The sequence below is a fragment of the Schistocerca gregaria genome, chromosome 6 (genome assembly GCF_023897955.1).
Source record: "Schistocerca gregaria isolate iqSchGreg1 chromosome 6, iqSchGreg1.2, whole genome shotgun sequence".
NCBI classification, from domain to species: Eukaryota; Metazoa; Arthropoda; class Insecta; order Orthoptera; family Acrididae; genus Schistocerca; species Schistocerca gregaria.
In genome coordinates this window covers 557,478,320-557,499,663 of record NC_064925.1, presented here as the reverse complement: position 1 = coordinate 557,499,663, position 21,344 = coordinate 557,478,320, and the positions used below count along the sequence as shown (strand labels likewise).

The 21,344-nt window shown below is 43.2% G+C and overlaps 1 protein-coding gene across 1 annotated transcript in view; it reads left to right on the top strand.

Annotated features, from left to right (window-relative positions):
- The window catches only part of LOC126278938 (lachesin-like), a 593,085-nt gene that overhangs the window by 460,168 nt on the left and 111,573 nt on the right, over window positions 1-21,344 (top strand). The window contains exon 5 of the mRNA XM_049979215.1: window positions 10,550-10,678. Within this exon, the coding sequence (XP_049835172.1) occupies window positions 10,550-10,678 (129 nt within the window). The remainder of the gene's footprint in view (window positions 1-10,549; window positions 10,679-21,344) is intronic.

Below are 21,344 nucleotides of genomic sequence, written 5' to 3'. Positions count from 1 at the left end.
TGCTGGATGTAGTCCTGTGGAACGACTTGCCATGCCATTTCCACCTGGCACCTCAGTTGGACCAGCGTTCGTGCTGGACGTGCAGACCGCGTGAGACGACTCTTCATCCAGTCCCAAACATTCTCAATGGGGGAGAGATCCGGAGATCTTGCTGGCCAGGGTAGTTGACTTACACGTTCTAGAGCACGTTCGGCGGCACGGGATACATGCAGACGTGCATTGTCCTGTTGGAACAGCAAGTTGCCTTGCCGGTCTACGAATGGTAGAACGATGGGTTCGATGACGGTTTGGATGTACCGTGCACTATTCAGTGTCCCCTCGACGATCACCAGAGGTGTACGGCCAGTGTAGGAGATCGCTCCCCACACCATGATGCCGGGTGTTGGCCCTGTGTGCCTCGGTCGTATGCAGTCCTGATTGTGACGCTCACCTGCACGGCGCCAAACACAGATACGACCATCATTGGCACCAAGACAGAAGCGACTCTCATCGCTGAAGACGACACGTCTCCATTCGTCCCTCCATTCACGCCTGTCGCGACACCACTAGAGGCGGGCTGCACGATGTTGGGGCGTGAGCGGAAGACGGCCTAACGGTGTGCGGGACCGTAGCCCAGCTTCATGGAGACGGTTGCGAATGGTCCTCGCCGATACCCCAGGAGCAACAGTGTCCCTAATTTGCTGGGAAGTGGCGGTGCGGTCCCCTACGGCACTGCGTAGGATCCTACGGTCTTGGCGTGCATCCGTGCGTCGCTGCGGTCAGGTCCCAGGTCGACGGGCACGTGTACCTTCCGCCGACCACTGGCGACAACATCGATGTACTGTGGAGACCTCACGCCCCAAGTGTTGAGCAATTCGGCGGTACGTCCACCCGGCCTCCCGCATGCCCACTATACGCCCTCGCTCAAAGTCCGTCAACTGCACATACGGTTCACGTTCACGCTGTCGCGGCATGCTACCAGTGTTAAAGACTGCGATGGAGCTCCGTATGCCACGGCAAACTGGCTGACACTGACGGCGGCGGTGCACAAATGCTGCGCAGCTAGCGCCATTCGACGGCCAACACCGCGGTTCCTGGTGTGTCCACTGTGCCGTGCGTGTGATCATTGCTTGTACAGCCCTCTCGCAGTGTCCGGAGCAAGTATGGTGGGTCTGACACACCGGTGTCAATGTGTTCTTTTTTCCATTTCCAGGAGTGTAGCTGCCACCTTATAGCAACAGAGTCGCCTCATTGCAATTTTTCAAAGAGACCACCGTCACTGATGCAGGCATAGTAATACATTCAGAGGACTGTATTCTAAATTGATACTTATTTTACCCCATTTCTTGCACATTTTCTCTTGGCTGTTGTTATGTTACTGCTGTACTGTCTACTCTTCCCGCTGTACTCTTCGGAGTAAAATTTCAAAAACGTGCTGAGAGGTGCCCATTGTGTGTTGAATTTCAAAGTGGTAGCGCGCCGTCCTTTCAGCCCCACCCAGCCAACCATGACTGTGCTGCCACAGGACAGAGAGTATATAAAAGGGATCACAGAGATCGGCTTCTTTCCGTCATATGAAGCCAAGTGTTGCGCTCAAAGCCATACTGAAACCTCGAAAATTCGTAAACGTGAATCGACAGGTGCTTATTACTAATACATGAAAACTTTTACGGAAGGAAAAGCTAATCGAACAAATCGTAATAAATTTTTAGATAAAAACTTATCACATTAACTTTTAATTTCATTAGTGTTCACATACGCAAGCTGTGAACTGAAACAGCTCTCAGCTTCAGATGCCTCTGAAGCTACTTTGTTTTGTAAATGTCGGGTTTATCCTAACAGCAATCTTATTTTGTTTCCAACAGAAACAGCTATACTTTCGATTCATTACGTCGGGAAAAGATCAAGAATCATTAACAGCTGTTTTCGGAAAATCTGCGCGAGTTTCAGCGATTGTACCAGTGTTGGAATATTGATTGAGGTTTTCAACCTGAAAGTAACGCATTGGTATTACTTTAAATGAAGACTAAATTTTAATGTATAGAAAAAATATCAGTTCTTGTCTCTGTAACATATTATATAATATGAATTGTATTGGTTTAATAAATGACTATTGATAAGTGTTGCAGAGAAACTATTGTCAAGCTTCTTTTCAAGTATTATACAGGGTATATATCAGCCTTACCGCTATGGAACTATTGGCGTCCAATGTCTTCCCGCAGTTTGCGATACTAATCAGAGAAACGTGCGTCTACATCTACAAAGTGTTCTCGACTGAGCTGCAAGTTACTTGCATTTTGCCAGCGACCACGTATAAAATACTTTTTCTGTTTTTTCCATACTAAAATGATATGTGACTTTCCTTCCAACTCCATGTTGTTGTAGTGGTCTTCAGTCCTGAGACTGGTTTGATGCAGCTCTCCATGCTACTCTATCCTGTGCAAGGTTCTTCATCTCCCAGTATCTACTGCAGCCTACATCCTTCTGAATCTGCTTATTGTATTCATGTTTTGGTCTCCCTCTACGATTTTTACCCTCCACGCTGCCAGCCAGTACTAAATTGATGGTCCCTCGGTGTCTGGGAACATGTCCTACCAACCGATCCCTTCTTCTAGTCAAGTTGTGCCAACTCCATAAGCAATTTAAAGTGTTAAGTACGTTTAGTGAATAACAATATGCCATCGAAAATAAACCATATGTAAAGTAGCTAGAGACCCCTTTCTCACGGAAAAGTCTTAAAAGTTTATGCTGAAAGATATTTAAAAATTAAGTTTCACAGTAAGTGTAACCAATATGGAAAAAATGGACATTTCGTCATCGTGCTGTGATATGTATCCATCAGATAAGAATAAAATATATTTTATGTGCCAATAACCTTCCACAGAATTGTGTGAGACATATTAAACACAGTAGTGAAAAAATGCCCTAATGTAAATTAAATTGTTATAAATTTTTTACAGGAATTGGAGAACGGCTGCCGGCCATCTAATTTCAGGATCTAGGCTTGTTTCAATTACATACGGTGATTTTTCTCTGTTTGATGATATTTTATAAGGAACTCAGAAACTTATTTCCCCCATGTACTGCTATCAGCTGCTTCATGGCTACCGCTCTTTATTTTCCTGTGTGGTTTTTCCTCTTACTACTCTTCATTGTGCAAGGTGACTCAGAATTTCTACTAACACTTATAGGTGTTGCAGAGGGGACAGAGGAGACCAATATTTGGTAATATGCTCATGTCCATAAGTGTGCCGTTTTGTGGACAAACGACTTTGAAAGAACGTCAAAAGATATACTGCCAATGCTTCAACCAACTCGCACCTGATTAACTACAACATACGCTGAAAGTGAGCACTACTAATTTCAGAGCGCAAAGTATACCTGCGAGCAATGTTCACATGCAGACGGCTCGGAAGTCCTGGAGTGTCCAGAATGACATGTGCTGCAGCCATTACAGGGGCAAGATGTCTCGTAAACAATATCCATCACGTATTTCCACCGGAAAAGTACATATGTGTCTGTTTGGGTCATCGTGGAGGCCAACGAATCGGTCCACCGTCATATACCGACTTTTCCCCGAATGTATGGTGAACGTGTAGCAGAATGTCGCGTGTACGATTGGCAAGCGCGCCGTCATGCTGTAACCACATAGTCCGATGGATATGCAATGGAAAAGCCTCCATATGTTGCACCGGTACGCCTTACAGGAACGCCAAGTAGCTATCACCCGTTAGGTGGGACGTCAGAAAACGTGGGACATTCAGACGACTATGGATAATACGGCCCACTCGTTAATATGGAAACGATATTGAAATCCATGGTGAAGTATGGCATGAGGGATTTCCTCATCCTAAACGTGTTAGTGGTATTTACACCGGTTGGGCAGACGTTCGTTTGTGAAATGCGCTTCATTTGTGGAAAAAATGATCCACCGAACTATGGACGGTAGTCGACAAGTGGTGCAAAATCAACTGGACCGACCCAGTGCTTTCATCCTCTGGAGGCGATTTTGATGAAGTTGCTGTTCATGGAGAACTCGCCAGACACTGTTCTGGGATACGAGCGGTCTCAGGCGCTGCAGTCATGGACTGTGCTGCTGTTCCCGGCGGAGGTTCGAGTCCTGCCTCGGGCATGGGTCTGTGTGTTTGTCCTAAGGATAATTTAGGTTAAGTAGTGTGTAAGCTTAGGGACTGATGACCTTAGCAGTTAAGTCCCATAAGACTGCACACACATTTGAACATTTTGTTCTGGGATACATCCACGGAACCTGTGATGTTGCGGGTATTCATCCACAGTTCTGATCGGCCATTTGCAAGACTTCCTTTCCCATCCGACAAAGTGGCGCGTACGGTCACGTCCATAATCGGATCTATTGGCTTTCAACGTGCCCGTTTCGCGAAACCATTGTTACAGCCTTGCAAAAATGAATGTGCTTGTGGTGGAGGGGCACGAAACGGAAATCGTTCGTGATACAGGCGTTGTGCTAGCTGACCATTCCCGTCCACTGTCATGGTGGATGAGTAACATGTTGGTGTTCATGGGGAACGTGTACTCCGCCATTCTGTAGTGTATCGCCGTTTCTGACCACTCAGTGCAACTGATGTACATTCGCTTCCCTTCATTGTGTTATTCTCTGGTGGTATGTGCCTTGAATTCACAAAAGACGTCATGGCAGACCAGACACCGACCTACGTCGATGTGTATTGCCTTCGACACTTATTTATATTTATATTTATGGATGGGTTTGTTCCAAATATTGCTGTCCTGAGTCCAGATGTTTAATAATCTGCATTTTGTGGGGGACATCTAGCGTGAGTGTTTGGTTTAGATAGAACGGTGCCAGTCTGAGCTGACCTCGCCAAGTACCCTCTCAAAGGGAATCACATCCAGGAATCTATTGCTTTGACCCCACTTGAGCGGTCGGGAAGCCTCTAGCGTCACCGGCGATCAATGTCGGGCTTGACCGCGGTCGTAGCGGCGGCCGTAGTTGATGAAACGCAGGCAGCGGGGTAGGAGATGCGGCGTCACAAAGAATAGCCTCCGTCGGAAGCCGTGGTGTAAGCGGCTGGAGATTTGTGGGGTGGTGCCGGGCCTCTATGGGTGCTTGGAACCGACTATTCCGAAGGGTATAGCAGGACAGAGGCGTCGAATTCGTGGCAGTCAGAGGTGCGAGAGAGTGAGCACAATTGGTGGACAGCCAACTGGAGCTCCATTAACAGTCAATGTGAAGCGTTGCTAAAGAGCGTTTACACGAACGTGGTAGGAGAGTAAATGGTATGTTACTCTGGAGAGAGGACTGTGACTCCGAAGGATTTGCAGAGACGGGTTTCTGTATTACAAGAGGAGCACTAACGTAGTGCTTTAGTGACAGACATCACAGTATTGGTCGAATATTTGATTCAAACAATTTCCGGTGTGCTGTGATGGGCACAAGCAGTGTACTCTGAGTGTAATGATTTGTCAGTCATATTCCATACTAAAGGACCATGTGCCCAGTGCTGTGTGTTGAGGCTACTGTGCCTGCTTGCATGTTGGGCGTGCGATTGCTTTCTCTAAAGGAAAGCTGCGTCAATCTTACCTGCTACTGTTACGATTTGAGCGTAACGAGAACTGCGTACGCCGTTCTACAGAGATCTGTAGCCGGCCGGTGTGGCCGAGCGGTTCTAGGCGCTACGGTCGCAGGTTCGAATCCTGTGTGTGATGTCCTCACGTTAGTTCGGTTTAAGTAGTTCTAAGTTCTAGGGGACTAATGAACACTGCAGTTAAGTCCCATAGTGCACAGAGCCACTTGAATCAAAGATCTATAATTCCTAATTTTTTGTAGCTAATATTTTAGTTCGTTGGTGGTTGCGTTTGTAATAGCTAGTAGTTGGTGAAGCAAGTGGTTGTCGTCTTACAAGGGAACTGTCCAACCTGAAATGTCGAAGACTATCCTGACATTTATTTCCTCGGAAGAAAAACAATTTCAAATTTTAGGTGCGAAGAACTACTGCCAATACTTGAAAAAAAAACTGACTATTACCATGATCGTTGCTCGGCAGGTGATTGGAAGAATGCTCACCTCCATCGTAGCTGCGACAGACAGCACCTGTGCAACGCGCTGTGTGTATAGCTTTGACTCACGGCAGATCGGTAAACAGATAACACGTCACAACGCAATCGTAATCTGTAAAGCGCATTTCCGTTCCGGTTTATCGGGCACAACTTTCTACAGTTACTATTCATTTGAATCTCGTTTACTACACATAATCATTAAGAGTTGTCTTTGCGGCATCGCTAAGTGTTAACAAATGAGACAAAGCTGAATACGTTGTCTCTGTGTTTTCTTCATGTATGCCAGCATTCGTTCTTGTCCAGCTTACAATGTTCCACAGTACTGTGGAATCTAATTAATATGAAGAACGTGGTATTCAATCGATATCGTCTGCATCTCCTGAAGATCTATGTATGCGTTATTTAATAGTTAATTTCTCGGACATTCATTCGAGATGTGTCGACATTGAAGATTTTGCTTTGACGTGAATAACACGATTTCGTGAATTGCGGTCCGAACGATGATTTTTGTACAAATTGAAGACCAGAACAAAAACACAGTACCTTGCTAGCCCAAAGAATAAGTCACGGTGAAAGCTTTCAGTGTCAGAGAAAGGCTGTAAATCTTTTGGTTAAACGAGGGAGGGAGAAAATGTTTACAGATAGAGAATGTGCAAATAGGCTTTCGTTTCGTAAAATCTGAACGTCAGTTTTATAAATCTATCAGTGCTTTTGCTAGGCTCTTGACATGCATATAACATCTTATCTGCCTTTAGAAGGACGACAAAAAGATTCAGTCTTTCCGTATAGAAATTTTCGACACTGTAAAGCATTTTTCAGAATGTTGTGAGACAATGTAATTTCTGATATATCTTTTTCGTTCCTGCTTTATCAGCGGAATAGCGTTGATACACTTTAGTCACCTGTGCAATGTTAGTTTGCATAACAAAATTTCACGAATTTGTTCAAGTACGACTGGTACGCAGTACAATATGCAGAAGAATGCCCACAACCATTTCTTACTGCCGGCCGCGGTGGCCGTGCGGTTCTGGCGCTGCAGTCCGGAACCGAGCGACCGCTACGGTCGCAGGTTCGAATCCTGTCTCGGGCATGGATGTGTGTGATGTCCTTACGTTAGTTAGGTTTAATTAGTTCTACGTTCTAGGGGACTGTTGACTTAAAAAGTTAAGAACCATAGCGCTCAGAGCCATTTGAACAATTTTTTTGGTTACGTTGAAAGGGCACGGCATTTTTCTTTCCCCATCCTCAACATAGTCATGTTCATATTCCGTCTTTAATGACGTCGATGCCGAAAGGACGTTAAACTTCAGTCCTCTTTCTTTCCGTTTGTCATTGGTCACGGAGATCAAATTTCTTCGAATTTGATACTACACTTGCTACAGTACTTCCTTCGTGCACTGATTTAGATTCAGAGGGCTACTTTCTGATCGACCATCAATAAATGCACCACGGAAAGTATCTGTAACGTCTGTGAACAACGTTGATCTCCAATGTGAAAAACGAACGTATACTGAGAGTAAAAAAGGCACGAAGTACCACCTAAAATCGTTTCTGACCTGCTCTTTCCGACATAGTGCAACAACTCGATGTTTCATGGACTCAGCAAATTGTCGAAAGTCTCTTGCATAAATATTTAGCCAGGCTGCCTCTAGAGCCATCTATTATTGCGAAAAAGTTGCAGGTGCTGGATTTTGTGCACGAACTCACATCTCGATTACGTCCCATAAATGTCCCATGGTTTGGCAAATCTCTCGAGTTGTCACTCAGCTTCCTTCAACTGAAACCAAGACTCATCTGACCAGACCTCAGTTTCCCAATCCTCTGGGATCCAAACGACATGGTGAAGAGCCCTGAAGAGGCTGGCTGTTAGCAAAGGCACTCACGTCGGTTATCCTCTTCCATAGCCCATTAATGCCAGATTTCGTCGCACTCTCCTAAAGGATACGTCCGTCGTACGTCCCACATTGATTTCTGTCGTTCTTTCATGAAGCTTCCTGGCCTCTTAGGGCTGACAACTGTACGCAAACGCTTCTCCTCTAGGTCGTTAAGATCAGGTCGTCGGCCACTGCGTTATTTGTAGTGGTAGGTAATGCCATAAATATAGTATTCTTGACACAGCACCTCTCAGAATACTGAATTAGCAAAGATTTCTGAAATGGAATGTCTCGTACTTCTAGCTCCATCGTGCGACCATAATCACACTGGAAAACTTTTCACATGATTCACCTGAGTACAAATGTTAGCCTCGAGAATGCACTACCCTTTTATATGTCCTGTACGCGATACTACCGCCATCTCTTTATATGTGCATATCGGTACCCAACGAATTCTATTACCTCAGAGATTACAATTTAAATTTGGGGCTCCAACGTCCATGCAGCAGAGAATAGTTTATACTGATACACAGCGAGTTTAGAACCACCGCTTGAGAATCTTTTCTATCGAAGACCCAGGATAATGTGGTATATTCATTTCCAACAATTGGTTCCCCATCTCAGAACACCGAGTTCCAGATTATAGATCAGCAGTTAAATTCTGAGTACGGTTTTTGGAGGCAAAATACATAGGGCGAGAGGCAATTCTACCGGCAAAATTATTGAGTTTGTTCAGATTTTCTGAGTACTTTGGTAATAGGGTTCGTAACAGAGTAAACGCCTCCTTGAATATTTAAAATAGCCCGTGTGTCGAAGGTATGTGCTACGTGTCTTGTTCCACTCATACAAGGTACTTGCAGTTGGCAACAGTGATAACCATTTTGCTCTTCGCCGTCTTACTTGCATTAACTGCTGGTAACTCTATCGAGTTCGTTTTTCCAGCAGTGCTACTTGTACCTTAACAACGATACGTAACTGATCAGTTTAGAGATAAAGAGTTTGCCAATATGCACCTCATGCGCAGACTCAATGAATTCACACAGGAGAAACAAAGGAAAAAAAAAAAAAAAAGCTGCGCTTGACACTTGACTGCTGCCGCAGCGATCGCAACCCGATTACAGTACAGGGTCGATATAATCAAACTTTCGCCACTTGAGTCAGTGTACACTGTAAACTACTTAGCTTACGGATACCCAAAGTTATAAGAAAATTGTCCAGACTGCGCAGCAGAATTTGCGTCGTTAGTAGTGTTATTGTCATCTTTTGCCGTTAGGCGAGGATATTTGTACCGCGACGTAGGGTTGGAACAGAAGCATCTGTATGCATTACAGCTGCAGACACTGGACATCGGTCTGGAGAACTTGAGCAGGACTTTACTCGTACGGGTATTTCATGTAAAAAACATCAACTGCATTGTTGGTCTTCGCAAGTATAGGAGCACTGAAGGAATATGGACAGGTCCTCCTTACACACCGGAGCTGAAGAACAGGATTCGAAAGTTCGAATTAACTTGCGATTTTGGGATTGCTCCAGGGAGAGGCCGACGGCCAGTTGCGCCGCAAATTGTTGGAGAGGTTATGGCTGAGATTGCTGATCCCAATGCTGAAGATTCTGTGTTCCACCGTTCGGAATGTGATGTGAACAGTCGTGGAACGGTATCTCTAGCGCGGTTCCTGGATGTATGTGGTAGTCACACGGAGCTACTTTTGTAAACTGGAACAAACATATGGTAAACAATTAACAAATGTTACCCTCCCATGTGGCTTTGCATGGTTCAGTCGTTATTTCTCTTCCTCATGTCCTTACAAATATTTCCTCAAAGTTTCATTTCCAAAGATCACTCGTTTTTCGTCATCCTCTCATGTGGAGAAAGTTTGATTGTAAATACCCTGCCCATTAGTTTCTGTCTGAGGGCTGTTGCGTCAGCCTATGCTTTCTGTTCTACACCTTGTTGATTTAATATTACAGATTTTTTCGCTGTTGTGAAGGTATTACCACTCAAATTGAAGTAATTGGGGTAACAAACCGAATAAATCATTATTATTTTATTGTGACGACGCACCGGAGACCACTGATCACGTAAGCTAAACTCCTCAAAAAACAAACCTGAACAACCTCGGAAGTTTTGTTGGAAAAGTTTGGGTATACTCTGGAATGAGATTTTCACTCTGCTGGGGTGGGGGGGGGGGGGGGGGGCGCTGATATGAAACTTCATGGCAAAATAAAACTGTGTGCCGGACTAAGTCGCGAACTCGAGACTTTTGCCTTTCGCGGGAAAGTGCTCTACCATCTGAGCTACCCAAGCATATCATTTTGGAAACATTCCACAAGCTGTGGCTAAGCCATGTCTCCGCAATATCCTTTCTTTCAGGAGTGCTAGTTCAGCAAGGTTCGCAGAAGAACTTCATTAAAGTTAGGAAGGTAGGAGACGAGGTACTTAGAGATGTGAAGCTGTGAGGACGGGGCGTGAGTCGCGCTTGGGTAACTCAGATGGTAGAGCACTGGCCAGCGAAAGGTAACGGTTCAGAGTTCGAGTCTCGGTCCGGCTCACACTTTTAATATGCCAGAAAGTTTCGGGTATACTCTGTGTATGATCTGACGACCATGTTTTCTCATCTGACTCGTTTTTCTGGCCCTTCCAGTGGAGACGTACGTGGGCAACGACCTGCATCTATGGCGGCTGGACCGTCGCCAAATGGCGGCATACCTGTGCATCGCCTCCAACGACGTGCCACCCAGCGTCAGCAGGAGAATCGTGCTCAGCGTCAACTGTGAGTATGGGAAGCGCTGCGTGTCCAAAGCAAGCAGCGCAACACCCCTCTGTTGGTGCCTATGACACGATCACCACTTATTGTTATTTATTTCTTATTTTCGTTTTGCGGTAGGACTTTCTCGGTCTGTGGCAGCTAAATGTGGTGGCTCAGTTTTTTGCTGGCCTTCCAAATCAGTTTTGCGTGACTTCGGTTCTGCAAGTTCCGGAAGCCGTACAGAAAATTGAATTAGAGATCAACATAAGCATCATTTCCGCCCTCTTTATTGCTCATGAATTCACCCATTGTATGTTGTACCACCATGCAGCGAGACCTTCAGAGGTGGTGGTTCCGATTGCTGTACACATCGGTACCTCTAATACCTACAAGCACGTCCTCTTGCATTGATTCATGCTTACATTCTTCGTGGAATGCTATCCACAAGTTCATCGCGGCACTGTTGGTCCACATTGTACAACTTCACAACGGCGATTCTTCTTACATCTCTCAGAGTGAAACTTCCTGGCAGATTAAAACTCTGTGCCCGACCGAGACTCGAACTCAGGACTTTTGCCTTTCGCGGGAAAGTGTTCTACCGTCTGAGCTACCGAAGCACGACTCCCGCCCGGTACTCACAGCTTTACTTCTGCCAGTATCTCGTCTCCTACCTTCCTAACTTGACAGAAGCTCTCCTGCGAATGGCAAAGGTCCCGAGTTCGACTGCCAGTATCTCGTCTCCTACCTTCCAAACTTTACAGAAGCTGTCCTCCTAAAGGCAAAGGTCCCGAGTTCGAGTCTCGGTCGGGCCAGTTTTAATCTGCCAGGAAGTTTCATATCAGAGCACACTCCGCTGCAGAGTGAAAATCTCATTCTGGATCCCTCAGAGTGTTTGGCGGTCAGGTCGTTCGTAAACAGCACTTTTCAATCTATTCGAGGCATGTTCGATAGGGTTAACGTCTGGAGAACATGTAGAATGAATTTCGACGAATTCGGCGATGACGAGTAGGCATCCCCTCCTTGTTAGCCCTAAAACGTATTATACAAAACAGATTAACGAAGAGAAAAATAAACGGTAACAATGAATGAATAGGTAGACGATTCCTTGTAAAAATAAAGGAAAAATTGGATGAGTCAGTCAGCCTGATGATAAATTAAAGTATTACCGACAGCAAAACAATAAATACATCAAAAAATATGCATAGAAATAAAATAACAAACATTAACATAAAGGGCTCATCATCTGCTAAAATTGTGGACTGAGAAGCTGGTAAACTAACCGCTGCCCACTTTTTATAATGTACAATTAACTACACTAGAATGCAGGAAACATAAACATTTACGCCATAAGCACGGAATATCGTTACGTTCTCACGCCAGAGATGTAGCCAGCAATGAAGATTTTGTTACGCCTCTGGGCGGAAGGGGGAAGCTCATGGCTTGATTGTTTTCTTGAGAGGTCGGCTTGTATCTTCATTGCAATTACTCAGTCTTAGATTTGATGTTTCTGTACAAAAATGTTGCACATATGTTGGTAGATTTTCACTTTTAACACCGTAGCCATGGATAATACCTCATTGGCGGCTGTATCTTCATATTTTTCCCCCTGAAAAGCACACTTTCTCTGTTAGGCAGAAAAACATAACGTGCTTCGCGAGATGAAGTTGAAACAAGGCATCGAGGATAAAATGGCTGACATTGTAGGTGCAGAAAGACAATGAACAGCTTTGAGTACCATCAGTAATCTCTGCAGACGAGGACGTTTGCGTCTGAGAGCCGATCGTTCAGTGCCCCGAAGATCGTAAATAAAGGTGTATCATACATGGTGAACCACTTGAACCTGCTTTTTCTAGCGAGAGTACACAGGAAAATAGTTTCAATACTGACCTGAAATGTAAAATACTAATGTAATCTGCCTTGTACACGGTTGAATCCAATATGTCTTTGGTGATAATTATAAACTGAACAAGCAAAACTCAATTCTGAAAACAAATAAATTTTTCCTCAAATTTTTATAAATTTTTCAGTTACCAGCTCTCAAGAGCCGTACCATTCCACTGTACTTGCAATTTATTATTGCTTTCCAAAACAAGAATTTACTTTATACCTTTTCATTCTCTAAATATTAATTAACTTTTATAACCACAGAATTATTTATTTTGTGATTAGAAAAAAACTGATTCTTACCCTCAATAAATTTGTGTGTAACCTTTATGTCCCAAAATAATTAATATTTAGTAGCATTTTCTATGGTAACTATATTATTCTTTTAATACTTAAGATCTTCAAAGTAGTATTATTCTGCATCTTTTGTTATTAGTAGTCATTTGATGACTCACAATGTATCATTTCTGCTAGAATACTCTATAGCAGTCTACTATCTCATAGCCAAGTATCAATCACCAAATTTTGTACTGCTGTTAAACTACTATCAGAAGAATGCCGTCCATTTAATTCAACAAAGTATTTCTCATAAAAAGTTTAGTTGTAATACCATTACTATCGTCGCATTCCCGTCCTTTCAATTCGATGAAACCTTTTCTACACTATTTCTCACTATTATGTCGGCACCATGACATTCAGTACTTATTTACATTTGAATGCGTCACAAAGACGTCCACTACACATGGATAGAAATAAAACAAACAGAACACCTATACAATTTGTAAATACATGGAGACGGAATTATATTAATCTCACACCTTTCACCTGAACATACGGAAGCAGTCCATAACAGCAACCCATACTCATGATTTTGTTGTCCATAATGTGGTCTTGCGTTGTAAAACTGCAGACGTTCCAAAGCGGTGGCGAATTTAACAACTGTCATTTCATTCTCCAATCTCCAGCCACAGCAAATATCTCCAGTATAACTCGATGAAACAATACAAAATGCTTTAAATTAGATTCCCAGTAATTTTAAACAAATTAAAGAAAGATGTTTTCATACACTAGTACAATGTAAATACGTAATACCTTATGTTTTGTTTTGAATTTGAGCCTTCATAAACATAGTAACCGCTCACATCGTTATATAGTTCTACGATAGTGTTTCATCAATGTTTTTGTTTCGGTCACAGGTGCAGCTCCGTACAGCTGGCCATCGCACTACACACTATTTAAGAGCGCTGCGCTTTCTCGTACCACCTGTTAGTACTGCTGTGCTTCGTTAATGACCTACACCGCTAGCCGGAGTCATCCGCTATGCTCTTTGAATCTTACCAACGTAGGCTTACAATTGCCATTAACAGATACATCGAGACATCCTTTTAGAATTTAGTTTCGATCATAATACACAAACACTCAATTATCAAATCGTTGCTTCATTCCACAGTATGAGGTATCATTCCTTCTACATTTGAGTGATACTTATACTACAAAAAGTACAAGTGGAACTCTACTCATGTAATGACAGTGTATTTTCCACTGACTTTCATGTACGAGAATTAGCTGACTTTGTAATACGTAGGGGTTAACGACCTCATTCTTAGCTAGACCCCTTCCTACCTTCCATTCATATTTATAAACCATTATATATTTTTACTCTTTGCACTTCATGTTAAGTGGCGTTCTATTTAAAACTTAAACACTATATCTATCTCTTTAATGAGATTTCCACACCACTATTGTGTCCTATGTCAACAACGATTGAACTTCAGTAATGGAGCTCCTAGTCCCTCACTCTTGTCTATTTGTGGCATAATGACTTTTTCACTATCAAACCTTTTGCCTACAAACACTTCACCTCACGCTGTGTTTTGTGTCCTGCAAGACCAGTCTTGATTCAAGGATGGTGGAACAAATTCTTTATATGTTTTACGAATGTTACTAACCCGAGTTCTCATGATTTTTCTTCTCCTTCTAACCTACTGGACATGAATTACAGTTTTTGTTGTTCAGTCGCGCTTTCAGGAGCGATGCTCTCCATCGGACTAATGAAGGGTACTGGATGTATAGTTCCCTTCATAGAGAACCGATGGAATTTATTCACATTAGCGTGATTTGCTGCGTCACTTCCATGAACAGTACCTTTCCTTCTTTCTTGTTTACACAAAATTTCTACTTCATTTTCTATTTTGTGTTGCATATCAGGAAGTCCGTTCTTCGCTAGTTCTCTCAATTTGCGCTGAATCGTATTTGTTGCCTTTACAAGAGGTCTCTGCATGTGAAGTATCACGAGTAAGTATTTCATGGTCGTTTTTGTATACACTGTAAATTACTCGTGATAAATTTGCTTTACTCTTGTCTTACATTACTAATTTCATTAATTGTTGATTATATTATCCCATTTTGACCCTACAAATTTTTATCAAACTTTTTTGATTTCATGATCAACTTTTACGTTTATTTCTGAGTAACAGACTTCTAATTTTTACTCCATTCCTTTTTTCATTATATATGTCCTTATTTCGTCCCTCAGTTTTAACTTCAAGATTTTTAGCCTTATGTCCCAAAGCATCAAATATACCGTTAATATGAGTTATTCTTATATAAACTACTGTCAAGCACTTATCTGTTTTCTTTTGTGTTTTACTTAATTCCTCCTCATATTCTTCTTGTGCTTTTCTTAATTTTTCCTTACATTCTTTTACTGCCTCCTTATATTCTTTCTTTCTATTCTTTGTTAATTCAAAATTAATTTTAGCGTAGACCTTACATACTGGTCTTCCTGAGATGTTAAAGTGCCAGCTGATGCCGTACCACGACTCAGTTACTTTTCTCCAGACATTTTACTCATACTAATGTTCCAATCACAAATCTTAGAATGCCATATGTAAGCGCAACACATTCACTACATTTCTTCCTCGACGTACTGTCCCAGATTCTCGTAGCTGTGGGCTGCACCGCCGGCTGCAACTCCGCTGTTGTGGTGTGCTGAAGGTGTCACTTCCAACGCGCCGTGTGGTGTCAACAGCGCCGGCGCCTGCCTGCTGCCGCCGTACCAGTTGTCCATTGTTGTCTCGTGTTGGACTGTACACGGCTTGAAGAGTCTTGGAGCGACGATTTATATCGTAATCCCATGGACCGCGCACACGAAGTGAACTCTTATTGTAATAGCACTTCAGCCCTTCCTGTTCCACAATTCCCGGTGCTACATTCATTATACTTCAACTAAACTTAAAAAACAGTTCAAACATATGTCAGAACCTATTTATCACAGTTCTCATGCAGTACTCTTGTCTTTCAAAGTTCTACCGAACCAGAGCTTCACACAGTTTGCTGGTTGGTTACAGTTAACGTTTTTCGCTAATAAAATCCTGCCTCATAATTCCAAAGCATTTCGACTTCAAAGATTATTCCCGCCAGGGATGCCACGTACAGGCAAGTTGAAATAGAGAGAGAAGGAGACAGCGGGAGATATGATAAACCCATTTCCTCGAAAATTTCTCTCTTTCATGCCTCCTCTGTGTTACCACAGACGACGTGTGACTGATGTCATTATTACTTAGACTGCAGTTACACGAGTTGCCTGTTTACTTCTACAGCCCGGAGTTGAATGCGTAAGTTCTAAAAAATGTTCACCAACCTGCAGTCTTCAATGGCTGTTGTCTCCTGCGCATAAAACAGCACGTTGTTCTAGCATCCGTTATCTAGAAGCTGTAATAAACTCTTGGCGAGGAAGAAATATTTGAGAAGTAATGAATTTTCCAAGTTTGTTTATACGGGATGCCAGTCTCCTTGTATTAGCAGAACAGGAGAAACTGCACAATTAAATTCCACTTCAGAGTCTTAAATAGTTTCCATTTTTCAAGAAAATAATGAACTAATTTATATCAAACATTTCTCAACTATGTGTTAAAATAACCAGCAATTGCTAAAACAGTCTTAACTGACACAGACCGCAGAATACAATATGACTGTCCTCCGACACTGCCGAACCAGCTCTCATCTCACTGCCCAACAACTTCGCCCGCCATCCATTTTAGGTGCGATCCGAAGACCACCGAAGTTCTTCGTCTGCTTTTCCGTTTAGCAGCTGTTAATTTTCTGCTGGTTATTAATACTTGTCAAAGAATGGAATGATAGCGCGCTACTGAAAAATACTTTAATTTGAGATTTAAATAAATACGCTGTTTAGTTTGTTTAATATTAATAACAGAAGATTATCATTTTGGCGCTCAAGTTCCGAACTCAGCAGCCTATCGCGGAGGAGCACCACAATTTGTGTGGTCTTTCTCATGGTACCCGTATCGGACAAACAATCTGTCAGAGGTACCTCGCATCACATTACGTCATCTTGCCATCGCAGCCTTCCCAGATGCTCTGAGAACAGCTTCTTGTACCTGAATATGATGGCTGCAAAGCCAGAAATATTAGGCGCCGTGCTCACCAAATCTGGTACCAGCAGGGTCACCGGAGCTCTTCACAACTGAGTACGTTTAGAGCATTATGGACACGCCCCTGCAACCAACTCTGACTTGTGGTGATCTAAAGTGCCACTTGGACATAATTTGACACAATATGCCTCAGGAGAACAACCAGTAACTCTATATCAATGTCAAGCCGAATAACCACTTGCATAATGGCCAGAGGCGGACTAACGCTTGACTGACTTGTGGGGCTCTAAATCTTCAATAAATCATCCATAGCCATCCTCTGTGGCCGAGCATTTTGAGGAGTTTCAGTCTGGAACTGCGCTGCTGCAACGGTCGCAAGTGCGAATCCTGCCTCGGGCGTGGTTGTGTGTGATGTGCTTACGTTAGTTAGGTTTACGTAGGTCTAAGTCACCGATAGGTCTGTACCTACAGATTGGAAAATTGCGCAGGTCGCGCAAGTGTTTAAGAAGGGTAGTAGGAGTAATCCATCGAACTACAGACCTAAATCATTGACGTCGGTTTGCAGTAGGGTTTTGGAGCATTTATTGTATTCAAACATTATGAATCATCTCGAACAGAGCGATCTATTGATACGTAATCTGCATGGTTTCAGGAAACATCGTTCTTACGCAACGCAGCTAGCTCTTTATTCGCACGAAGTAATGGCCGCTATCGACAGAGGATCTCAAGTTGATTCTGTATTTCTAGTTTTCTTGAAAGCTTTTGACACCGTTCCTCACAAGCGACTTCTAATCAAGTTGTGCGACTGGATTCGTGATTTCTTGTCAGGAAGGTCGCAGTTCGTAGTAATAGACGGCAAATCATCGAGAAAAACTGAAGTGATATCGGGTGCTCCCCAGGGAGGCGTCCTGGGACCTCTGCTGTTCCTGATCTATATAAATGACCTGGGTGACAATCTCAGCAATTCTCTTAGGTCGTTCGCAGATGATGCTGTAATTTACCGTCTAGTAAGGTCATCTGAAGACCAGTATCAGTTGCAAAGCGATTTAGAAAAGATTGCTGTATGGTGTGACAGGTGGCAGTTTACGCTAAATAACGAAAAGTGTGAGCTGATCCACATGAGTTGCAAAAGAAATCCGTTGGAATTCGATTACTCGATAAATAGTACAATTATCAAGGCTGTTAATTCAACTAGGTAGGAAATTACGAACAACTTCAGTTGGAAAGACCACATAGATAATATTGTGCGGAAGGCGAGCCAAGGGCTGCGTGGCATTGGCAGGACACTTAGAAGATGCAACAAGTCTACTAAAGAGACATCTTACACTACACTCGTTCGTTCTCTGTTAGAATATCGCTGCGCGGTGTGGGATCCGTACCAGGTGGGATTGACGGAGGATATCGAAAGGGTGCAAAAAGGGGAGCTCGTTTTGTATTATCCCGTAATAGGGGGCAGAGTGTGGCAGATATGATACGCGAGTTGGGATGGAAGTCATTAAAGCAAAGACGTTTTTCGTCGCGGCGAGATCTATTTACGAAATTTCAGTCACCAACTTGCTCTCCCGAATGCGAAAATATTTTGTTGAGCTCAACCTACATAGGTGGGAATGATCATCAAAATAAAATAGGACAAATAAGAGCTCGAACAGAAAGGTTTAGGTGTTCGGTTTTCCCGCGTGCTGTTCGGGAGTGGAATGGTAGAGAGATAGTATGATTGTGGATCAATGAACCCTGTGCCAAGCACTTAAATGTGAATTGCAGAGTAATCATGTAGATCTAGATGAAGTCTGGGGAACTTATGACGTCAGATGTTAAGTCCCATAGTGCTCAGAGCAATTTGAACCATTTTGAAATCATCCAAAATTTCCGAACTCTAATAAATCCTTCGTGGTGCGTCGTGTATTTTCCTGTTGTCTTAGAGTGTATATATGTCATCATACCTGAGGCTGAAGTATATTAATTATCCAAATAAATTCCGGGTACCCGGCACGAATCCTCCCGACGGATTAGTGTCAAGGCCCGGTATGCTGAACAGTACGTGGATGGTTTTTAAGAAGGTTTTCCATCTGCCTCGGCGAATGAGAGGTGCTTCCTCTTACCCCGGCTCAGTTACCATATGTCCGCGATTGCTGCGCGAACACTATCTCCACGCACGCGTACAACATAATTACTCTACCATGCAAACATTGGTTTTACTCTCGTCTGGGGTGAGACGTTCCCGTGGTGGTGGGGAGGAGTTTGGGGGGGGGGGGGGGGCTCACAATAACCCTGAATTCGGTGTGGGGCGATGGTGGGGCGAGTGTGGACTGCTGTAGCCTGTAGAGGGGTTGTGTGCCACTGCGGGCTACGGCGGGGTTGAAGCTTCTCCGTCGTTTCAAGGTCCCCGATTCCATACAGTGCAATACAATCCTAATAAAACTATACGACCATGAAACTGACTGAGACAGGTAGGGAATAACAAAGGAATTCTAAATATAAAATGGAATATTAATCGTAAGGATAGGTTAGTTGTTGACGGTGGCGTCGTATTTAGAGCAGTTAAGAATTACATAATATCTAGAGAGATTGTCACAGATTCCGAATGTGAATTAATCTGGGTGAAGTTATGCGTGAAAGATGATCCAAAAATTGTAATCGGATGCTTCTCTAAACTACCTGAGTCAGCAGCAGCAGTGGTACAGCGCTTCAGAGAGAACTTGCTGAATGTCATGAATAAGTTTCATGATCATGTTATTGTAATAGAGGGTGACTTCAGTTTTCCAGTTATAGAACGATGGAGTCAGCTATCAAAACTGGTGGCGTAAACAGGGATTCGTGTGACATCATTCTGAATGTCTTGTCGGAAAACTGCTTCGGGTAGATAGAATACCAACCTGTCAAGGTAAAGTCTTAGAGTAAATTTTAGACCTGAACCAGTCTACGTAGAGGAGAATATCATTGATCATGATATTATTGTAGAATCCATGAGAAGCGGTGTGATAAGTAATGTGAAGAAAGACGGAAAAATGGGAAAACTGAAAAGCATCGTCCAGTATGCCCTGTTGTTAGACAAGTACGAGGGATATTTGGAAAGTAAGGTCCGTTCGGTTACGAAATGGAAACCACAGTGAAAACCTGAATGAACTTTGCATAAATGTGTTGCTCAGTGTCTCTAGTATGTCTGTTGATAGTGACATGACTCTCTTTCAAGTTCTGAGCAAGTAGAAGTGCCTAGAGTAATAGTGCATCCTGCCAAGTATGAGTGCTTGCTGAGAACGTTCGCCTGATTTCATGTGATGCATTCCCTTCTTCATGACAATTCTCGGCCGCACACTGCAGGGACAATGATGACCCCCTTGCTGGGTTTTCGATGTGAAGTGATCATCATCATACAGACCGGATTTGGCTTCTCCTGACATTCGTCTCAGCTCACACGAACCGATAGTCAAGAATGAAACACTCTGACACTGGCAACGAACTGCATATCAGCATGGGGAACAGGCGGAAAGCACAGGCGGCTGCCTCCTGCAACGAGGGCATTGGAAAGTTGGTACCACGCTACGACAGGTGTCTGGGCCGGAGAGGCGACTATGGAGGTAGGTAGCTGGAAGGTGTAGCAAAGTGCTGTGAGTAAAACGTTTTTGAGTTTGACTGTGGTTTCTATTTCGCTTACGATCGGACCGCATTTTCCAAACGGCTTTCATATGTTCCGAGGAAGACCTTAAGAAATGGGAAAGACCCACCGTGCTTTAATAGCCGCGTTAGAAAATTGCTACGTAACCAAAGAGAGCTTCGTCACAGATTAAAGAGATCTCAAGACTCAATTGTCAAATAAAATACTGCATAAAGCGAAAATTTGCGTAAGTAGAGCAATTACTGTAGTGTTAACTGTTTTTGAAAGTAAAAGTTAGTCACCCAGTCTGACTGGAAACCTTACGTAAGGGCAGTGAGCGGTTCGGAATCATCGATTCAATTGCTCAGTAACATTTATGGCAGCGAAACGGAAAATGACAGTGACACGCCCGCTCAACCCGCAGGGCAGAACAGGAGATTAGAATTATGGAAAGGGCCAAATAAGGTGGCGGTCAGTTTCACTCGAACACTGTAATGTATTGTAATTTAATAACACATTTAAACTAAAACGGCACATAGCCGAACCTTTACAATTACAAGTTTTAAAATTCAATCCCTTTACGGCTGATGGCCTCCAAACAACAAATCTTAAAATATCAACAAGATAAATTACAAGTGACTGAAGGCATGCAGTCAAAATTGCAAATATATATATATATATATATATATATATATATATATATATATATATATATATATATATAAAAGGGCGATGTACTTGAGGACAATATTATGGAAATGGAAGAGGATGTACATGATGATGAAATGGGAGACACGATACTGCGTGAAGAGTTTGACAG